At 32.9% G+C, this 22,110-nt stretch overlaps 1 protein-coding gene across 8 annotated transcripts in view; it reads left to right on the plus strand.

The window, feature by feature from the left end:
• The window catches only part of tai (basic helix-loop-helix family member taiman), a 503,475-nt gene that overhangs the window by 364,193 nt on the left and 117,172 nt on the right, over positions 1–22,110 (plus strand). For 2 of the 8 annotated variants that reach the window (XM_023164758.2, XM_023164763.2), the window contains exon 1: positions 7,575–7,889. The exons of 4 other annotated variants lie outside the window; for them this stretch is intronic. In XM_023164758.2, the coding sequence (XP_023020526.1) occupies positions 7,804–7,889 (86 nt within the window). In that variant the 5' untranslated portion in view covers positions 7,575–7,803. Of the gene's footprint in view, positions 1–7,574; positions 7,922–8,098; positions 8,291–22,110 lie in introns of those variants that run through there. 2 more of the 8 variants (XM_023164761.2, XM_023164760.2) reach the window with 2 other exon arrangements.

Below are 22,110 nucleotides of genomic sequence, written 5' to 3' on the forward strand. Positions count from 1 at the left end.
GTTGGAAGGTTCGAAATAATTGTTGGCTTTGGGACACATGCGCGTCATAGTTTTATTGATATCGTTGAGAAATCGTTTCTTGAGTGAGTTTTTGTTTATACTATATGTCCAAGTCGGTCATATGAGGAAAGAGCGGCTCATTTTAGAGCATACTCAAATGACGTTTCAAAATTTAGAAAATTTCGGTTAGTTCAGGAGATATTCGGAAAGAACCGAAATTCAACAACTTCGTTTTATTTAATTCAAAATATTGAATAACAACAAACACTTTCATGTTGCCAATTTTCAAGCTGTACAAATGGCGTTTAAAGAAAATTTCATTGATGTATGAACATTACCATTGAATTGGTTAATTGATTTTAAAACGTCGTTGAATCATTCTTTCGGATGGGCTACTTTTTCACAATTTCAACGACTTTATATCACTTATGAATTCCGATTTTCCCATACTAGCCCACTTTATATTGGACACATGGTATATTATCATGAATGAATCATAGAATTTCATTATTATTCATGAAAAGAAATTGGCTTTTGTTTTCAATAAAATGCAGTATTCAATAATAGAACTAATTTCATTGGATGCTACTGTTTACAATGTTTACTGTTTTTTTTCTCGAAAAACCAGTAAACATTGAAATGAATACAGCACTATTTATCAACTTTACATTCCACCTCGCTCTCAGTACATATTAGTTTATGTAAGTAAACCCATTCTGTGTAACTCGATAAGTTTTTCGATGATAAAAACAACAATAAAATGCAAGGTATTCATGGAATAGTGTTAGCAAAGTGTCATTGAGCTATTATTCATTTTTCAAAACAGGTAATTCATAACCATTACCATAATTACACTTTTTTTTTTCAAGGAAAAAACACAAGCACTATTGAAAAATCATCGAGGCGCTCTAAGAGCGGTGCCTGTGCGAAAGTAGCGATTCACATTAGATGTGAATCGCTGGAGATTAAATCCTTAGATGAAAGAGTTCTTATAATCTAATCAACAAGTTCATAAACATGAAAAATAGAGATGGGCCTAAGAATATGAGCGATAGCTCATTCGTTTCGGAATCACCTCTAGAAAAATGTTTTTGAAGGATTTTGTTGCAGGTAAAAAATTGCAATTGTTATTAACAAAATGAGATTAAAAAAGAAGTATTTAGCTTTTCGTTAATAACTCAAAAAATATTAATGAATAAACAGTTTTGAAAATAACTCGTTAAAGAGGAGGAAATTTCCGATGAAAAAATCCCCACTCCCGAAACTCTATCTCTATTATTTATAATTTTAATTTGACGTTGAAAATAGGATTTCGCGCGGCTGTTACGGCATGCGCGCGCTGCCGCTAAAGAGAGTTTATCAAAAGAAATAATTTTTTCATAACATAAAATGTCAATTTAAAAATTTGAAAAAATCTAGTATCTTCTTAACACTTGAATGAATCGAGTCCCGTAGAAAAAAAAGTTTTATTACCATTTTTCAATAAGTTATTTAATTGTTAACTAACAATTTTTTTCCCATTTTCCGTTGGCATAAATAATGGGATAAAAGGTATAAATAATTGTCCTATAAATTTTAAACTTCGTGGAGCCCTTTTGATATATATATTTCATACGATCCTGCGATAAAAGTTCATAAAAATGTATTAATTTGTTAATTATGATTTTTTATAACTATTGCAAAATGAAATATATAAAAATTGTTGATACATTTTTTTTCAATTGATATTTAGCTATGTCTGTTTCCACATTAAACAATGGCAGTTATTAACATATGATATGAACTTTTTACGTAATCTGATTATTGAATTGTTTTAAACAAATAGAGAATTTCAATATTTTTGAAATTTTTTTTTGCTATTTTGTTACCTAGAGATGAGTATGATTAAAAAAATTTTTCCTAATTTTAACTTTCAATTGTTTAAAATCGATTTTTTCATATTTCGATTGTTTAAATAATCAGTTAAGAAATTATTTTGCTTTTGAAAATCATAATTTACACTTTTAAATAGTTTGTCAAAAAAAAGTTTTATTTATTAGTTAATAGTTTATTAGTTTAACAATTTGTTATAAACAAATATTGACTAACGTTATATTTTTTTCTGAAGCAGAAAAAAAATTATAAAAACAGCTATATATATACAAAAGTGTCATATTTTTTTTTTATTTTAATACTTTCTAATATACGATACGATATATAGCTGTTTTTATAATTTTTTTCTGCTTCAGAAAAAAAATATAACGTTGGTCAATATTTGTTTATAATAAATTCTTGAACTAATTAACAATTGAATAATAATTTTTTTTTCAAAGTGTAAATTATTTGAAAGAAAAATTATTTCTTAACTAATTATTTGAACAATCGAAATATAAAAAAATCGATTTTAAACAATTAAAAATTAAAATTAAGAAAAAACATTTTTTTAATCATAATTATCTCTAGACAACAAAATAGCAAAAAAAAGTTTTCAAAAATATTGAATTTCTCTATTTGTTTAAAACAATTCATGGAACAAATTACGTAAAAAATTCATATCCTATGTTAATAATTGTCATTGTTTCAAGTCATTCAAGTGTCAAGAAGATACTAGATTTTTTCAAATCTTTAACATGACATTTTATGTTATGAAGAAAATATTTTTTTTGATAAACTCTCTTTAGCGGAAGGCGCGCATGCCGTTACAGCCGCGCGGAACCCTATTATCAACGTCAAATTAAAATCATAAATAATGGAGATACAGTTTCGGGAGTCGGGACTTTTTTATCGGAAATTTCCTCCTCTTTAACGAGCGTTTTTCAAAATTGGTTAAATGTAAATATTTTTTGAGTTATTAATGAAAAACTAAATACCATTTTTTTAAAATCTTATTTTGGTAATAACAATTGCAATTTTTTACCTGCACCAAAAACCTTCAAAAATATTTTTCTAGAGGTAATTCCGAATCGAATGAGCTATCGCTCATATTTTTAGGACCTTTATCTATATTTTTCATGTTTTTGAACTTGTTGATTATACTATGAGTTGATAAGAAAGAGGCAAGCAGAGAAGCAAATAAGATCAAATATTTTCTCATTCGTCAGAACTTGTGCAAGAAATAGTTATTTGAAAACTGCCAAATATATGTAAATACGTTTTCCAATATTACGATATAAGTTTATAATGATATAGAAAGAGATTTCACCTTTACAAACGAAGTTTCACACATCTGCCATCACCTATCGAATCCAACACAAACACTGCAACACTCTTCTCGATGCGCGTTTCGTCAACCAAGTTGGCGTCATCTGGATCACAATCACTTCACTTAGCGCGTACGAAATTTGTTTCAACCAATCACGATGTTCAATCAATTTAAATAACCCAATCACTGTAAACACTAAGAACATATTTCACAAGATTTTAATATTGAATGCAGTATATAATAAATAATAAGTTATATTGAAAACTCTAGGGAAATATCGCATCCCAACAATTTTCGTCATTCACTCGGACTATTTTATTTATTATATATAAATAGTGTAGTAGGCAGCTGTTATCTTGATAAAAAAGAAGATTGAATAGAAGGTATATGCATTCAAATAGTCCTTAAGTTGATTTTCCGCGATTTGTTCCAGAAATTCAGATAAATATGGATGAATGATGCAGTTTTTGTGAAATATTCATTACTTAAGTAATTATTATCAGAGACAAAAAATGTGTCATCTGGTAAATCTCTTTCCAGCAAAAATATAGAATGTATTTAGGCATAAAAATGAAGTTTTAGCATAATCATGTGGTTGCTGTTAAGTAGTTAGTATCTTCAAATTCTCACTGAATAGGTGGAATGTAACCAAATCTCACATTTTCATTTAAATGTTTTTCTTGAAGAGTAGAGGTGCTCGGGTCTGCCTATTGTTGTTACCCTGCGGTAAATTATCGCAGAAGTTCTATGACAAGCTTTGAAAAATGATTGAAAATATCGAACAGATTTAATGTATGATTGTATTTCATCACTAAAAAAATAACTTTTATATATTGAAATATATATATAAATTATACAAAAAATATAGCTTTCCTATTGGAAAATGAAACATACATAAAAAATACATAAAATATAACAAAATAAGTAGGTGAAACATTTTATTATTATTGGTTCAATGATTTCAGCCATAATGTGTTTTTTACGCTAGAATGGCACAGATTAGTGGAATCAAATCTAGTATTCTTCGCCGGCAGTCATCTCTACGTAGTAGTCTCCACTACGCTAAGAGGCTAACTATAACAAACCCTTCAAAACTCTCTATACGCGTGATTATAAGGCGACGCCCTTTTTTCGAGGGTGCAGTAAAACCTGTTTAGAATTATTTCTGATGTATCTGCCTCTGACTGGATGTTTGTAATTTGAATTTGGTACCGTTTGTGCTTTATTTAACCAACTTCCATCCAAATAATACATTTTTTTTCTGTGCCTACTATATCAAACTTGTCAATCAGAACTGTCAATCAGACGTTAATACCTTTAGATTGGGGTGTTGGTGTTTGTATGTACTCATAAAGACAACAATGAAAAGGCTTATTAACTAAACCCTATCTTGTCAAAGAAATTGATATGTATTAGGGGTTGATCCCTAGTATCTTTTATCTTTATGATAGATTTGATTACAATTTTGAACTGAAGAAGAAATTGGACAAAAAATATACAACAACGCAGCATATATTTCTCTATAATACTCGTAATTGAAGGTTTCAAGATATAGAACAATTTTTCCAGGGAATATGTATTACCAGTGCATTACTTTAGAAAAAACCTAGCATTTAATTTATTTATTGCTGTCAAAAAGTTAACGCTACACTGGAATTATTCGGTTCAAATAATTTATTACTATGCTCCTTTTAAACTAATGAACTATAGAAAGAAACACGTGAGAGTTTTTCATCATTGATCGATTAGTACTAACCAATCAGAGAATAGTGTTTGAATGGTGATCTGCTCCAATTTGAACATTATTTCAAAATTAGTCTTTATAAGTCTACATAGAAAAATATTCAATTTTTTCTATCAAATTTCAGGCTTCTTAATCATAATTTACAAAAACAGTTATCCACCTCAAATTTTCTAATGAAAACCCCCTTCAAATTTTTCATCGTCTTCAACTTACGTCAGATGAAATTTGAATTACGTCAGAATAAAATTTCTTGTACTACTACAGGGTGGTCTTTCAAATTGATTCGTATTGTTCAGTTCTAGTCAATGGTCGACTTAGAATTCCAAAAGTTGTTCTGACAGTTTGGGTACCGTATGTAGGTATATTCTTGATGTATTCTCTAGGTTCATTTTTTGCCTCATCAATGAATTTTTTCATAGGAATACGTTATAAATGTTTATTTTTTCTTTTTGCTTGTATATGTTGAAATTTAGATATCATATTTTGTGCCAAGTCGTTTCATTATTTATATAGTCCGGAAATATAAAGTAGTATGTCGTTTTTCCGTTTATAATCGTTTGACAGTTTTTCTAATTCATGGGCGTATTGCATTTTCCTCGTGACTTGACATTCCAATAATCTTGATTCCAGTACTAGTTTGTAAAGGTCCATTATTAGATGTTTCTCATATTCTTCTGGTCTTTGTTATGGCTACCCATGAATTTTTTGCGTCTCTCATGATCCAAAGTGTAACATTTACATAAGCCAACAGCCCCATTTTGTACAGCTGTCCTCTAATTTGACATCCACTGAGAAGCCCAGTGGACATCTAGTGATCATTCTGAGATCCCTACGCTGTAGAAAGAGTTCTGCGTGTGTTTAGAGATATATATCGCATGTATTACTTTTGTTTCGTATTGATCCATTTCTTGATCCGGTTTCCTACTTACTCCCGCATAGTTGGTTCAGGTCTTTATACACAGTTGATGATCAATATCTGGTTCATTCGTTTACTGTATTCCCGATTGTTGAGACCCTCAGCATAGACAATTTGTTGAGTTATGATGTTGTGATTAGTGAATTGGTAATTGAAGTTGAGGGATTGATGTCTGACTGTTATACGAATACAACTGTTTGTTCTGTATTGCCATTATTGTAGAAATGACTTTGGCTATATATTCTTTTTCGCATCTGATTTTAACCAAGGTAGTTCTTCATCAAAATTTTTCTTGGAATTACAAATTATGTTTCCTCTGTTCTAGAGACCGTTTGACAAGTAGTGACTGATTATAACAGTGTTATATCAGTAACAACCGCAAACATATTTTCTATAAATTTGAATTTTTTTAACACGAAGTTTTTTATCGAAATAGTTTTTGGAATTTTGCAATTGTAGTGTGAGAGCGTGGTGTTTGTATTCTTATTCAACTGTCGATACATCTCCGGGGTGTTTGGCAATGCTTCACTCCAGGAATGTTATCAAATACTAGTATTATGAAATCGCTACAATCAGGGCAGTCGCCATGGGGGGGATGCGGGGAACCTCCCGCCTTGCTTTTTCGACTTGGGAAAAAGTTGGGAAATTTTGTGTGCCGTGAAGATTGAAAAAAATAATTGTAAAAAAATGAATGAAAATTTAAAAAATAAAAATGAGAGAAAAGAAAGGAAGAGGTAATAAGAAAAGGGAAAGAACCAGAAGAAGGTCGGGATTTCCCTACATGCATAACTTGGAGATCCCATACTTTGAAATTCTGAGTTGTTTGAAAACTTCAAAAAAGTTTAGTTTCTACCAAGAAAGAGAACAGTCCTGAACAGTCCACAAATTTTCAAGTGACAATTTTACAAAATTCCCAACTTTTCGCTGTTTTTTCGATTTGGAAAAGTTGTGAAATGTCGGGTCGTGAAAATAGAAGAAAACAATAGAAAACAATAAGCACAATATTATTCAAGTGTTGTTTCCTTTCATTTGTATTGAATATTCCTATTCCTATACATGGTGGATATGGTGGAAGACCAAGGACTTTGGTCCAAAGTAGAATAATTCCCATTATTATATTTATAATTAGCAATTTTTTTTTCGTGCATACCCTAACGGGCATAATCAGTCAGCCAATATTTGGATAGCCAAGTAAGAAAATTAATATATTATAGTAGTAACTAATCCCTCGGCTTTCATTTTTTCGAAAGTTGGGAAATTTTGTTGGTGGGGTAGGGAAAATTTGGATTCCCTCCCCCCCCGTTGTTTTTTTTTTTCGCTACGGCCCTGGCTACAATACAAATATTTCGTCGAATTCTGAGTTTCACTAGATCGCATCCTTCCTTGAATATGATTAATAACCGTTAAGTCATGTGACATTAGTCAGAAGTGTATGGAAGCCCGACTTTTCAGCTGAAGAAGCTGTTCCAAGACCCGAACCACAATTTCGTCAGCTTTCTTCCTCTGCGCTCTACGAAAAGGCAAGTTTTTCGAGGTCCTCGCAGCGAAATGCTCCAAACAGAGGCATGAACATGAAAAACCACCTTACACTAAGGTCAGTGCGATTAAAAAAAATACTATTTTAGAAACAGCCTCGAAGTTCTGTTGGCGATCGTGTGCGTTCGCGGCATCGGACTGCGTCATTTCGACCTACTAACCCCATTCGAAAACCTCGCGGTACGGCTACGACGGACTTGCCATTGAGTTGCCGGTTGCCGAACGAGGAACACGTTGATAGCGCGCGCGCCATCGTTATTTTATTCTTGAATCTACACTGCTGTCTAGCGAGGAATACATCTAGATAGCGGATTCGAAGGCGACTGGATTTTGTTCGACGAGTTGTGATAGTGTTGTGATACTTTTTAATCGAGTGATTTTAGAAGATATGTTACGTTCGCTAAGGAGTGTTCACTGCTAATAATAATGTTGGAACATAGTGCCATGTATCTGAACGTGACGCCACCGTACGAAGAGGAACCCTCGCTCTTTCCGGACTTTTACAGCACACGGTGGGTTCCTTCTTGCTACAGTGTCTATGCGTGTGAGTGTGTGGGGTCTTTGAATTTTGTCGTCGGTTTGGAACCTTGCCAGCAAACGAATTTTACGCGAGCCTTTCGTTGCTAGACTAAACCCGTTTGTTTCTTCGGAACACAAAACACAATCTCTGCGATTGGTTATTTCGTTTTGCCATTTTATTGTTGTTGTTGGACTTTTTACTACGCCTGTATTGCTGCAACAAAGACCACTTTTTGCTCTCGAGGTTGTTACTGAGATTTTTCACTACGAATAGCCGAATTTTGAGGTTTTCTATTAGCTGACGATTGGATTTGTTGGTGCTAATAGTGTTTGTTGCTGATGGATAACGACTATTCACTTTATTATTTGAATGTTGGTTTTTCCGAAGAGATGGGTAATGTTGGATATTGAATCATTAGATTGCAGAGTATCAAACGCATGTCATGTAGATTTTATTTGGATTTAGATGGTTTTTGGCTTTTGAAGAAATGGAATGTTATTCTCAAGACTTTTCTCTAATAACAAATTTGTGATGTATTAACAAAAGAAATGTATCTAATGTAATTTTTGGTTCAAAATGACACAATATAGAAAAGGAAATATTACTGAAAGTAGAGGTAAACATACCTATTTTCATTTTGAAAAATAGTTTTGAATAATCTCTTGATACTGAAATGAAAACTAGTACTTTGTTATATAATATGCGAGTATTGGGAGGACTAAAATGCATGATCTGAGTCGAAAATTGGTTATTTTAGCTTGAGCGTTGATAGCATGATCGATCTCACATGTTGATTTTATTAATTTTTTTCAATTCAAATTATTGTCAGTTGTGAGATATCATTTCAACTTTTACATGTGCGAATCGAATAGCCGCTTATACAAGACAGACAAATGCAACTAAGGCAATAAGTATTGATTATCCTCTTTCCTATTAATGGAGACGATTATGAATCTTTTCGCGATTTCCTTAAACATTACAATTCTTCAGAGAAATAAGGTAAAGGTCAGTTTTCTTCAGTTCAGTTCACTGGAAAAATGTTGTAAAAGTGATAGATTTTAACAACATAAATTCGAAATTAAAATATCTTTCTCAATAAATTCTATGGGTTCGAAACAAAAAATAAATGAGGTAATTTCTTATCAGACACACTTCTTCCTTGGAATATGTACTCTAATATTTACATAGTCATAAAATTGCTCATTTCTGTGTAATGTTTAAAAAATCTGTTTTACCGTTAATCAGCTGTCGCCCCCAAACGAACGACAACTCTCAGAAGTTGAGAAACTTGTGCGAGCTAAGGACTAACGAGGTCTTACCTTTTAACGTGAATTCTTTTATAAATTTCATTTTCGTCATAATATGTCTTTCCAGCTGTATTTTCTCACTGGAACCAAAGTTTCGGATGAAATAATCAGTATTCGATTTCTCTTTAGCAGTATTTCGGATATTTTTAAAGGAGATTTACTCAAATGTCATAATTTGTCAATATTTTAGTTGGATAACAAATTTCCCCAAAAAATTTCTATTCCCAATGAGTTCTTTTTTTTAAAATTTTGTAATCGAGGAGTAGAAATACGATTTTCTGTTCCAAATGATAACCATGAAAATTTCACACCGCTGTCTGTTACTGCCGGGAAAAGCGAAACTTTCTTCATTTCGAGGAAATAGGGAGAATTTTCTGAGGATATACAAAATTATAAAAACAAAAAATGAAAAACATTTTGCCCAGTTTTATTTGAAGGGATATGTTAATTCAAGTAATGAATTATTGAGTATGAATCAGTTTGTATACTTACCTAAAACTGTGCTCAAATAATTTTTATTATTTGAAAAATACCAGAAGAATCAGTTTAGAGTTATCATTGCAAATACAATGTATTAAAATTAATATTATTAAGAAAAAAGATTTGTTTGTTTTTGAAGGATAAAATCAAAAACTACTTCACCGATTCAAAAAATTATTTTATCTAGTAATTATTAAAGATCCTTAGGAACATTGCAATAATGTAAATAAGCCAAAGTGTCAAACAGTTGAGCATAAAACTCAATTATTTGGCGAGTACGCCAGGAAGAAATGTTAGTCCGGGTGCTAGTGGAAGTGAAAATTGAGAAATGAGTTAACCAATTTCCTGAATGAGATTTTTTATGAAGAGATGTTACAAAATGGTTGAATCAGTTTCTGCTGTTACCTATTGTTTAAAATAGTAACGAAGTTGAGAAAACAAATTTGTTTTTATGAGTATTTGTTAATCAAGCTCTTACTGATATGATTCTACAGTAACGTGTTTAAGAACTCGAGCTTTGTTTTCTAGAAGATATACTTCGGACATTAGATTAGTTGTTATGACCATGATAATAATGAAAACAAACGTTTATTATAACTTTCTCCCTTCTGGTTTTTTTTTGTATTTACAAAATCTTTTCGAAATGATATTATGTTCACTAAGCTAAGATAATTTGAATTCAAAGATGATCAAAAACTTTAAAAAAAGTGTGTGAAAGAAAATTGGATTAATTTGCAATTCTATTTTTATTTGATGTTATTCTTCTGTTAATATTTTAAAAGTTTTTGATGAGATAAAACAGAAATTCAAACAGTTTACGTTTCGAAGCGATGCGATGGATAATTTCAATATGTTTGAATGTGGAACATTTGGTATTTACTAAAATTTAATTACATAGTTAAGGGTCTTCTGCAACAAGTTGGTTCAACTATTTGTTGAAATGAGTATTTTTACCCTCCTTTTTACCTGAAACTTTCAAAAATGTGAAAAATAGACTTAACCGTGCCGAAAATTAAAGTAAAATGGAAATGGGGCTTTTAAAATTGGATCTAAATAAATTATATGTTTTTGGTAACACTTTAATCCAAGCTGCTATCCCCCAAATTTTTAATTGAAGGTCTTTATTTTCAAAACGTAACTTTTGTAAATCAAATTCTATTTTATTTATAATACTAGTGCAGATATTGCCAACATGTTTGGGTTGGAAAGAGCTTCTGGATTTAATCCGATAAATAATTCAAGTGAATTCAAATAAAAAATTTCAAATTGGTAATTATTTTTTGAGAGCACTGCATGCTTTGAATAAGTCCAACAACAAGAATAATATTTAGAAATAAATGAAATTATGTGATTGAAAACTAAAGATTAACCTCTGTTTTGCCTTATAAACTGAACATATTTTGCTGCGTCAACTTTTCTTAATGTGGTATTTGGATTCCATTCTAATTACCATGTAATAAAATAAAATCCATAATTTGTTAGTCGTAAGCTAATTTTGTGTTTTTTTCTTTCTAGGTAAGTTGATGTTGCTCGCCATATACTCGGGTTCGGTAAGTTTTTATATTTAAAAATATAATGATACACTGACCTGCAAAAAAGTGGCGAACCTGTTTGAATGATGTGGCTTACAAACCGGTTCATCGATTTTATAGTCATTTCATTTCTGATTTATTCAGATACTGTATACATATAGATTTTTAGTTAGTTCGAAAAACCTCAATGACTGTGCCAAGAAAAAAATATTTGAAGTTTATTTGAGGAAAGAAAACGAAACAAAAATCCTGCCAGTTTTTAGTATTATTATTCATTGAAGTTTGAATTGTCTCCTCTGCCTTGTAGTACTTGTATTATTCCGAGTATTCAATAGAACTCATATGATCGTCAACTCCCTCGGACATTGTTCTTCTCATTTATACGTAGACGACACACAGATCTATATCTCTTTCAAACTTGAAGACGTTGATAAGGCTTGTGCATAAGTTAATAAAGACATCAATAATTTTGTTGAAACTGCAACTGATCCATTGTCTAGTTAACAACCCAAAAAAGTCAAATGTTTTGATATTTGGGCCAAAACATGTCAGGGAGAAGATTGAAGACAAAATAAAAATACTTGACAAGGACCTGTCCATTGTAGATCAAGTGAAAAGTCTGGGACTTATTCTCGAAAATAATTTAAAATTCGAAACATACGTGAAAAAACCTATTCAAAAGGCTTATGGAACTCTTAAGATTATTTATGGAAATAGAAATTTTCTTACAAAAGCAACAAAAATAATGTTATGTGATAGTTTAGTTTTGTCTACCCTGAATTTTTCTGATTCAGTGTACGGTCCCTGCTTAACGAAAGCATTTGAGCAAAAAATCCAAAAGATTCAGAATTCATGTTCGAAGGCGAGAAAGTATTTCCAATAAATTGGTTGAAACGGGTTGGTTAAATATGGCAATCCGTAGGCGGTTGCATGCAGCGTGCTTATTTCACAGAATAATCATAACGAAGATTCCGATTTACTTATATGAAAAAATTTCATTTCGAACCGATGTTCATACAATCAATATTCGATTTAAAGGTATTTTAACACCATCAATTCACCATCATGAATTCTTTAAATGGTCCTTCAGTTACCAAATTGGCTACGCGTAAAACGGTATTCTAAACGAAATTAAAAAACTGAATGTGATTAGTTTTAAGTACTACTATAAGAATGTTTTGTGGAAGCAATAAACCAAATAATACATTTCAGATCCCTAAGTTGCTAGAAGTCCCTATAATTGTTTTTTTTTTCAAATTCTGTGTTATAGGCATATTCCATAATGTTAAGCTGGTGTGAGGTTCAGTGGTAGAACAAATCAGTAATTTTGAATTATTGATTTGAACTTCGCCTTTGACATCAGCCCTAGGATCATTATTATTTTTTATTATTTTATTTATTATTTGTTCAATTACAATGAAGTAAAATGCCCAGATGAGCGTAGAACATGTCAGTGTAATAAATATACAGTTAAAAACATTCAAAAATTAAAATCAATTAAATGTGAGACATTTTAGCAGGTAAAATCTGAAGGGATGGTATCTTTAAAATATTCATCAGTTGAGTAGTATGCTCTATTTAGAAGAAAGTTTTTAAGTTTATTTTTGAGTGTTGTTTTAGAGAGGCTTTTTAGTGCATTTGGAAGTTTGTTATAGATTTTTATTAGAGTATACGGTATATTTTTCTGAATAAAAGTAAAATTAGGAATATTAGTAACCAAATCTGCTTTATTTCTTGTTGGGTAGATGTGTGCTTTATCAAAGTCGTTAAAAAGCTTTGGATTGCTTTTAATAAACATTATGCTGTCGAGAATATACTGACTGTATAGGGTTAGTACTTTCTTTTCTATGAATAAAGGTTTACAGCTATCAGTTTGTTTGGATTTATGAATAATTCTAAGGCAACGTTTTTGAAGTGAAAAAATTTTTTTAACGTTCACAGATGCACCCCAAAAAATTAAGCCGTATTTAAGTCTTGAGTGGACTTGTGCATAATAGACAGACATTGACGCTTGAACATTTATTGTTTTAGTGATGACTCTTAGGGCATAGCAATGCCTTGCAACATTTTCTGACAAAGTATCCAGATGAGATTTCCAATCTAGTCTAAAATCTAGCTCAATTCCCAGGAATTTTGAACTTTTACTAGTTGTTATTATTGATTTACCATCCGAAAAAGTATAATCATTTTCAGCTGACTGTGAGAATTTGATTGCCTGTGTTTTATTAGGGTTCAGCTTTAGGTGATTTTGTGCAAACCAAGCTTCCAGGGTACTTAAAGCATTGAACACATTTCTTTCCAAGTCATCTCCATTTTGTTCTTCAAGGATAACGGTTGTGTCATCAGCAAATTGTATAGTGTTTAGGTTGTTGTCCATTTGTAGTTCATTGGTATAGAGAATGTACAGCAATGGACCTAGAATTGATCCTTGTGGTACCCCTCTAATTATTGTTAGTTCATCAGACCTTATAACCTCATTTGTGATGTGACATTTTTCGACCACGTACTGTTTTCTATTATATAAGTATGATTCTATCAAGTTAGCTGAGGTTCCCCTGATTCCATAAGCCTCAAGTTTATTTAGCAATGTTTTATGATTGACATTGTCAAAAGCTTTTGAAAGATCTAAGTTAATCATTAAGCTATGTTTCTTGTTGTTTTGACTATTTATGACTGAACATAAAGCTTGATAAATTGCTCTTGTTGTCGATTTACCCTTTCGAAAACCGTTTTGTGTATCACATTAATATGCCAAATGTAAAAAAAATCTTTATGTATCCTAGATTGACAGAATAAAGACACATTATTATTATTATTATTATTGTTATTATTATTTCTCTGGTAAACATTTATAATTTTTAATTATTGTATAGGTCATATTTGGCCATATCAGAAGATTTTCAGAACTTTACTTTTTTTCTACTATACCTGTCTTTTTTGCTTTCTTCTAGAAACATCTGGAATCATGATAAGTTTTTAATCTATTTCGTTCATTCGCGCTCTTTCTGACGTTGCGACTTTCAGCCATCAAGCTTATCTAGGAGAAATGTAGTTAGGGCTGACGTTTGAGTCTCGCTAAAACTTTTTTTTGTTTTTTTTTTGTATGTAAAAAAATTGGTGAAGTGATATTAGGTACTGTAATTCAATCTTAATGAACAACTGAACAGATATTTTATTGAATATTTCTCAACTAGGTAGTGATAAATATTCATAATGTCTCGTAGATTTCTCGAGCACATTGTCTACAAACAACCAGGTAACTCTGGATACCAAGACTGTTTCATTCAAGATATGAACTATTTGGCCAATTTTAAAATGAAATGCACCGTTTTTCAACTGAATTGGAAAGAATTTTTGATACTTTTGAACTTATTCACAAACTAACTATCGAAAAAAAAAGTAATCGTATACGCATTTCAGAACCAGAACGGATACCTCTTGAAACATTTCTTGGGCATATTTTATTAAATATTTATTTAAATGACCTCTTCAAAATTAAATCTTCAGAACCGTAAAATAGGTATAAGTTTTGCAGATGACAATAAATTCAACTAGTTCATTTCATTTTTTTTTAGATGTTAAATACCACTTTGGTAGCAGTTATAATAATAATAATAATAAATTGTCTTTATTTATAATGGCGGAGTTCAGCTTACGCTACTCTTCCACTCAACCAGTTATTTATTTGTTTCGACATTATCATAAAATTTGTTTCAATACGAAATAAAAAATTCAGGAAAGCTATTTACAATGAATTCATCGATAATAAAACTATTGATTTATAATTGGGTACTTGATAACTGATCTGTTGAAATGAACGTTTTGTTGAAATATAGACAACTTATTCCAGAAATTCAAAAATGATTTGTCGGAAATGGGTTAATAAAGCATAGAAAATTGAATTTGATTTTTCATAAGGAGTTGTACTAAAACCAGGTTACAAAGAATATTACATAAACCGGTCAAATATTTTTCCAAATACTTTTCAGTTAGTTGAATGACAAATTTCATTTTAATATATAAAGTAAAATTATAACTCAAATATGTAACACTTTTTTAGCAAAAAATCTCTCAATGTACACAGCTGCAACCAAAAATTGTCTTTAAAGTAGGTTAATTTTTTGCGGTATCGGTACTTTGATGGAATTGACATGTCAATGGCTCTGTTGGCTAAAAAAGAAACATGACGTATCAACACGTCTTACAGCTCAGGTGAAAAACACATAGATACCACTGAAAGTCACGTTAGAAAATACGTTGCACAAATGAAGAATAATGAGACTCCTGTGTGCTATAGGAAAAATGTTGAGAGGTTCCTCCGCCTATCTCCAGCCTTTCAGTATTTTAAGTTCTCTCTCGTTCACTGATCATCAGCTTCAAGTGTGCTCCTGTTTATTTCATGAAACTCTTCTGAGTGCAGAAAGAACTCTGTTGACCCGAAATCTAAAGTTGAGTTTTTTTCATGATCTCTCTTTTTGTTTTTCCACTAGATTCTTCTTCCTTATTGCTTTGAACCGTTGTGTTCTCTTTTATCCAGCCTTTTGTATTGATCTGAAAACGTTACCAAGTTTGAGCATGCATTAATACATTTGAGGAAAACCTTTTAGAAATAATTTCAACGGAAGATCCGGCCATAAATCCTTCACAAACTAGTCGGAATTCCAAATAACCTCGCACGGATATGACAGGGTAACCCGTCCATTGGCCGTAGTCAACAAGCCTGAAGATTGTGTATTCATTGAAGTTTACATTTACATATTCACAAAGATACGAAATGTATCCGATAAAGAACCCATCTGTATGCCTCAGAGGTTCAACCGTACCTACTCACACATATTGGTTATTTTATGTGTAATCTTTCGGATTTATCATTCCGTGACGTCACACGGAATAAACTACCAGTCTCAGCAGCGTATGATTTACGAGGAATGTTGTATCTTCAGGTTGGGTTATTGGGTTATTTTGGTGTTGCTCGAAGGTATATTTAAGTAGTTATTATTTTATAGGGTTTTGCCCTTGCGATTTGGTATTTGTAACAAATGAAAAAACATTATATGGATGAGAAAGATTTACATGGTGCGTCATCATCATTTCAAATATTGGAGAAGTGGAAATTTTATAAAATATTCTGATGGTAAACAATTTCGTTCAGTGAACAAAAAAAACTTTCTGCTGATGATATTCGTAAGACTTTGTTTTGGAGCCAATTCTTTGAATAAAATTGTGGACTTTTCAATATTTTTATTTCTATATAATTTTGGAGTTCAGAGTTTCTTATTATTTATAATGGTTGAAAACCAAATGTTTATTTGTTATGACACTCAAATTAATCATACCACACAATACAGTTCTTTAAAAAAAACATGAAATTATGAAACAACAACCAAAATTAATTCGTGCACCGGGTTTTCCTGCACAGCTGCAGGAAACCCCGGAAAAACCTGCAGCACCACATCATCTGAAGATCTTCATCTGCCAATGTCCTCTCTTTCATAAAACAAAATGTAGGGTGTCTCCACAGACTCCAATAAATTCAAGACATCGCCAGAACACTTAGTGACACGACTATCGTTAAACTTAAACCAATCCGTTTCGTTTTTGATCAATGCGTAATAATGACCAAATTCACCATCAGAACCACAGTGAACAATGACTGCATGAAGATTATAATAGTGTTCTGCTAGATTGAACTATTCATTTATTTGGAACCTTCGTAAGAGTTTGGTGCTTCCGTGAGAGGTTGAGTCATGTTTGAAAATCATCAGTGTTATTATTAGATTGTTATTATTATAATAGTCAGTTTGGCACATGTTTGACAATACAGTTGATCATCACCCGTTAAAAGTTACATTTGCAGATGATTCAACAATAAGCTTTGCACGGACTGGTTATTAGTCATATTAGGAAACGCTAGTTGAAGTTCCAGAAAATCACATACGTTTTTGCTACCTCTTGAACATTTACTACAAAGTAAACAAGTGAGGATGTTTCCAGCAAAAAATCTACAAACACAAGACGAGATAGACTGTAGGGAATCATTCAATCCGGTCAGATTGAAAATGTCACAAGTATATGTTCAACCTTATAGGCACAAGCATATATTGTACCTACTTAGTTTACTTGTTTTGTAAACGGAGTAAATGCAGATCTCGAAACCGTTCAACATTAAAACCAGAACCGATTCGTCTTACTTTCTCATGAATACTCAAGGGAATCACATTTAAGTTGTTTTATTTGTGAAATCGCCGGAATAAGCATAATTTCCAAGAGCATTTTTGAGGAAAGCAATTTCATTCCCAATTTTTTCATTCACAGTTATTTGATGATTTGATTGGCAACTGAGAACATAGAAAAGTATATCTCTAGAGTTTTAGAAGCAATAACAAGTATGACATTAGAGATTCATTTCAGATTTTAGCCTTTTTTGTAACTTTTTCAGAAATTTCTTTTTTTGATAAAATGCTTGTACAGTGTTTATGATAAAAAAAAGTGTAATCATTTCAATCTGCCATACTATGTTGTCGTCTTTTCGACTATTATTTTTCCCAATATTGGTAGATATTGATTCAATACCGTAGAGCACTGTTTCGACCCACTGTAGGACTCATCAGTGGTGCTAGGCTTTAGAGTAAGTGAGGTCGGCGACATCATCCTTCACGAAGACGCCATCTATGGGATCGACAGAGAAGGCAATCGTCGGATGTTGAAGGCAAACGAGGCTTCCAAGGTGATCAGTTGCAAATCCAATCTTGAATCATACATTCGCTGTTTATACATAGTTTGGAATACATGACAAAATGAAGTTTTTTTTTCGGTAATCATGTTCTCGCTGTTTTTCCGAACAAGAAATTCTGTCAAACACTTTCTGTCAACTTAATGTGTTTGGTCAATCATGTCCGACAACCTGTTGAGTTCATTTTCTAATACCTAATTTCATATTAGCTATGAAATCAATATGGAATGTTTTCAACCAATTTTAATCTTGACATACTAATATGAGGAGCATCTTTGTTACTTCTTTGCAAACTTCATTTTAACCTAACTTTCGTAAGTATGAACACGTTGTCCATACCTTTGTTTATTCAATAATTATTGTAGAGTTCCTGTTGAAGAGACAATAAACGCCTCGAAAGCTTGAACAGAAAAAAGAGTTTTACAATCTTTCTGCCTCTGACTGCTACACCCGATTTCATTCCCTGCGTTATTTCTTAACTTAGCTAGTCGAGCTAATTCTGCCTTCAATATATCTTAAGCACCATTCCAAAAACATATTTGGACAACAGCTGTCATGCAGTGTTAGTTGAATCCATGTTTTTATTTTCTTAAAGATACTTCATGTTGTTCGTAGTTTCACGCCTATGTATGTATAATCACCTCTTTACTTTTGGAAAGCATTAGTTCTTCAGCGTCCTACATCAATGTTTTTCATTTGAAAATTCTATTATGCGCATGAATATTCTAATCAATGCCGGTATTTTTTAATAACGCTGTTATTGTATTCAATTACCCTGTTCAGTGAACGCCCGTAAAAATCAATTAGCCTGCCTAGGCCTATACTCATTAACATGAGTTGCCGGTCAAATACCGGTCTTCGTTTTCCCAATCGATTATTTTACAGTTTCGACAATGTTTCGACTAGTACCGCAAAGTAATGCTGATTTTGTGTACGAATAAGTTCTATTGTTTTTGTTGTAATTTGGTGACTGTTTACTGAAAACTAACAGTTCATAGAGGGGTCATCGGTCACTCAAACTAGACGATCGATGGTCCAATGTTCGTAATCGAAATAATCTAAGGATTACCACCATTGTATTTTAATTATTGGATTTGAGGATTTAGAAACTTTGGACTTGTCTTTTTTATAATTTTGATATCCTTAAAAAAGTATGAAGCATTCGAATTAACGGTAACGAAGGTTAGGGTTACGTTAGGTCTAAAGTGACCCTCCACCGCAACCCGCAAGGGTTTATTGTGGCTCACACCTATTCACACTCGGACAAATAAACCCAGCTTCTTAACGAAGCCGATTAGTTTGTATGGTGAGTGGTATTTCAGGTCAGATGGTAAGAGTACGGCTTTGCCGAACTCTAAAAACCTGATTCGGTCCCCAGCGGGGCAGGCACAAAGTATATGCTCTGCTGTTTCATCATTTTCCAAACAGAGACGACACACACTGTCTTCCGACAGTCCGAGTCTCTGCATATGATGATTCAATTGACAGTGACCTGTAAGAAGGCCTGTTAGACATCGTAGTTCATCCCTACTGTAGTCCAACAACTGTTTGGTATCAAGCTTCCAAGGGTGAATAAACGCCTTGGAGTGAGTCAATCCTCTTGCCATCCAGGTGTTCAATTTTTGTTTGGCAAATCCTAAAGTGATGCCAATGTCAATAGCGAAGTCAATAGCGTAAATTTCTGCTTGAAGTACAGTCGCATAAGTTCCTAGGTAGGTAGATATCTCTGTCTTGGGTCTGCGACTAAAAACACCTGCACCAGAACTGGAAGGTGTTTTTGATCCAGCTGTGAACCAACAACTATCTGCTCTTAATATTTCCTTCCTCCAAAGGATCCAGTCCTCTCTACTCAGGAATAGTACTTTATAAGGCAGTTCGTAGTTGACAGTTGAAGGCATAAAGTCAGAGGTCATTTCCAGAATGCTGTAACTTCCAGTGTCAACCAACATTCTGTTGCACTCTGCATTAAATTGATTTGTGCAATTGGCAATGTGCACAAGTCTGTATGCAGTCCATCTAGCCTCTCTCCAGGAAAATGTGGAGAGGAGGTAGATCTAGAAGAATCTCCATGGCCGCTGACGGTGAGGTACTGATGGCACCACTGATAGCCAGACAAGCCTGTCTTGGTAAGCCAGAGAGCTTCGCCTGTAAAGCCTTCGGCCACCAGGCAATTGCACCATAAGTGATCATTGGTCTGACAATCATCACATAAATCCAATAGATTTGTTTGGGACCTAAACCCCAAGTTTTACCACAAATCCAATTGAGCGTTCCAGGTGAGTCATTTATCAAGGACAATGCCAAGATATTTCACCTCCGTTGGAATGGCCTCACCATTGAGGGAAAGTGGCGTTAGATCGTCTAATTTTGTCCTCTTGGTGAAGGGGATTAACACAGTTTTGCTAGGGTTGACAGACATCTGCTCCCTCAGGCACCAGCTGTGAAGTACGAAGGTACTGTTGGCTTTTCTAGCCGTAGAGAAGTTGTATATAGGCAAATATATTATTAAATTTTTTCGCCGATCTATTATCCTTTTCACAGACAAATTTTTGATTCGGAGAACTGCGTTTATGTGGAATAAACTTCCCGAGAACGTTTTTCCAAATGAATTTAATTTCCAGCGATACAAATCCGTCGTTGGAAAATGCCATGCAATTTTTTCTGAAATTTTGGGCATGGGGCGTGTGGCAGCGAAGTTATTTCCGAAATTGCTGAATTTTGATCAAAAACATCGTTGCGGTAGCATCACTCAGGATCCAGATTTGCTTAAAAGGGTCATAACTAGTGGCGAATCATGGGTATATGGTTATGGTATCGGAACCAAAGTCCAATCGTCCCAATGGAAGAGCCCAGGAGAGTCAAGACCAAAAAATGCACACCAAGTTCGATTACCGTGGCGTAGTGCATCAGGAGTTCTTGCCAGATGGTCTTACGGTCAATAAGAAGTATTATCTTGAAGTTATGTGCCACTTGGAAAAACAATTGCATGGCTTTTGCATTATGATAATGCATCTGCTTACTCGAAACTGCCATTTTTAGCCAAAAACAACACCGTAATCATGTGTCAGCCACTGTATTTACGAGATTTGCCCCCCTGCGATTTTTTTTATTTTCCCAAGGACGACGTTTTGCGACGATTGAGGGGATAAATACCGAATCCCTGAGAGAGCTCAAGGACATACCAAAAAGTGCGAGGGACTAGTTTTAAGGGGACAAAATAGAAATTGATGAAAAAAAAATTGTTTGAGAAAAATTAACAGATTAACAGATTGAAAATGAACAGACAGCGAACTCATCTCAAATACAGAATGATTGATGGTAACTATTTGTTAGACTGATGTTCATCGGTACTCATCATAAGGCCTTTGAAGAACAGGTCCAACGGTCAATTGACTTCTTTTCCTTAAATTCCCGTGTTGTTTTTATTCGTGGAATTTTACTTTACTATTGAAAATTTAAAATTCACCCAGTAATCATGTGGAGTTTATTCATAACACCGAATTATAAACTTTAACAGTGTTGTTCATGAGTGACTAAGGGCGACTTGGATTTATAATGAGTTTGTTTAATGATAATTCGAGTGAAAATCACAGACAAAGGCTTTTTTATCAGTATAATAATGAACGTAACGATCATGACCTCAATTATTACGGAGAACTACAGCTAAATGACTGATATGACTCGTTTCGCATTTCTTTGTTGCTTTTCAAAATATGCAATACTTTGGTGGGAAATTGAGATTTACAACAACTGCGATAACACCGATGGGCTCTAGTGGAATTGTAATTGTGGTTTGGAAAAGTGCTCTATCTTTCAATCTAATTGCCTACCTCGCGTTTAACAATCATTCAATGTGTCAGTCATTGCCAGTCTCACATGTCTCACTCCTAATTTGTATAGAGATATATCTATCTGTATAACCATTTGAATGGAGTTGTTACGACTCATTTGGAAATTTGAAACACGGAAGAAAAGTCTCCGCAGGCAATACCAAACAATGTTGAAATTGATCTTTGAATTATTGTTTGTTACTGATTGGTTTATGAACAGTTCGATACAGTGTGATTAATACTGAAAGTGTATACATAGGTACATTTTGTGAATGCAAATCGCAAGGATTGAAGGCTTGTAAATTAAAAAATAAAAGTTCATCATTTACTG

This window comes from Leptinotarsa decemlineata, unplaced genomic scaffold, assembly GCF_025532065.1.
Source record: "Leptinotarsa decemlineata unplaced genomic scaffold, Ldec_3_MD MMD2_tig00000008_RagTag_RagTag, whole genome shotgun sequence".
Taxonomy (NCBI): Eukaryota; Metazoa; Arthropoda; class Insecta; order Coleoptera; family Chrysomelidae; genus Leptinotarsa; species Leptinotarsa decemlineata.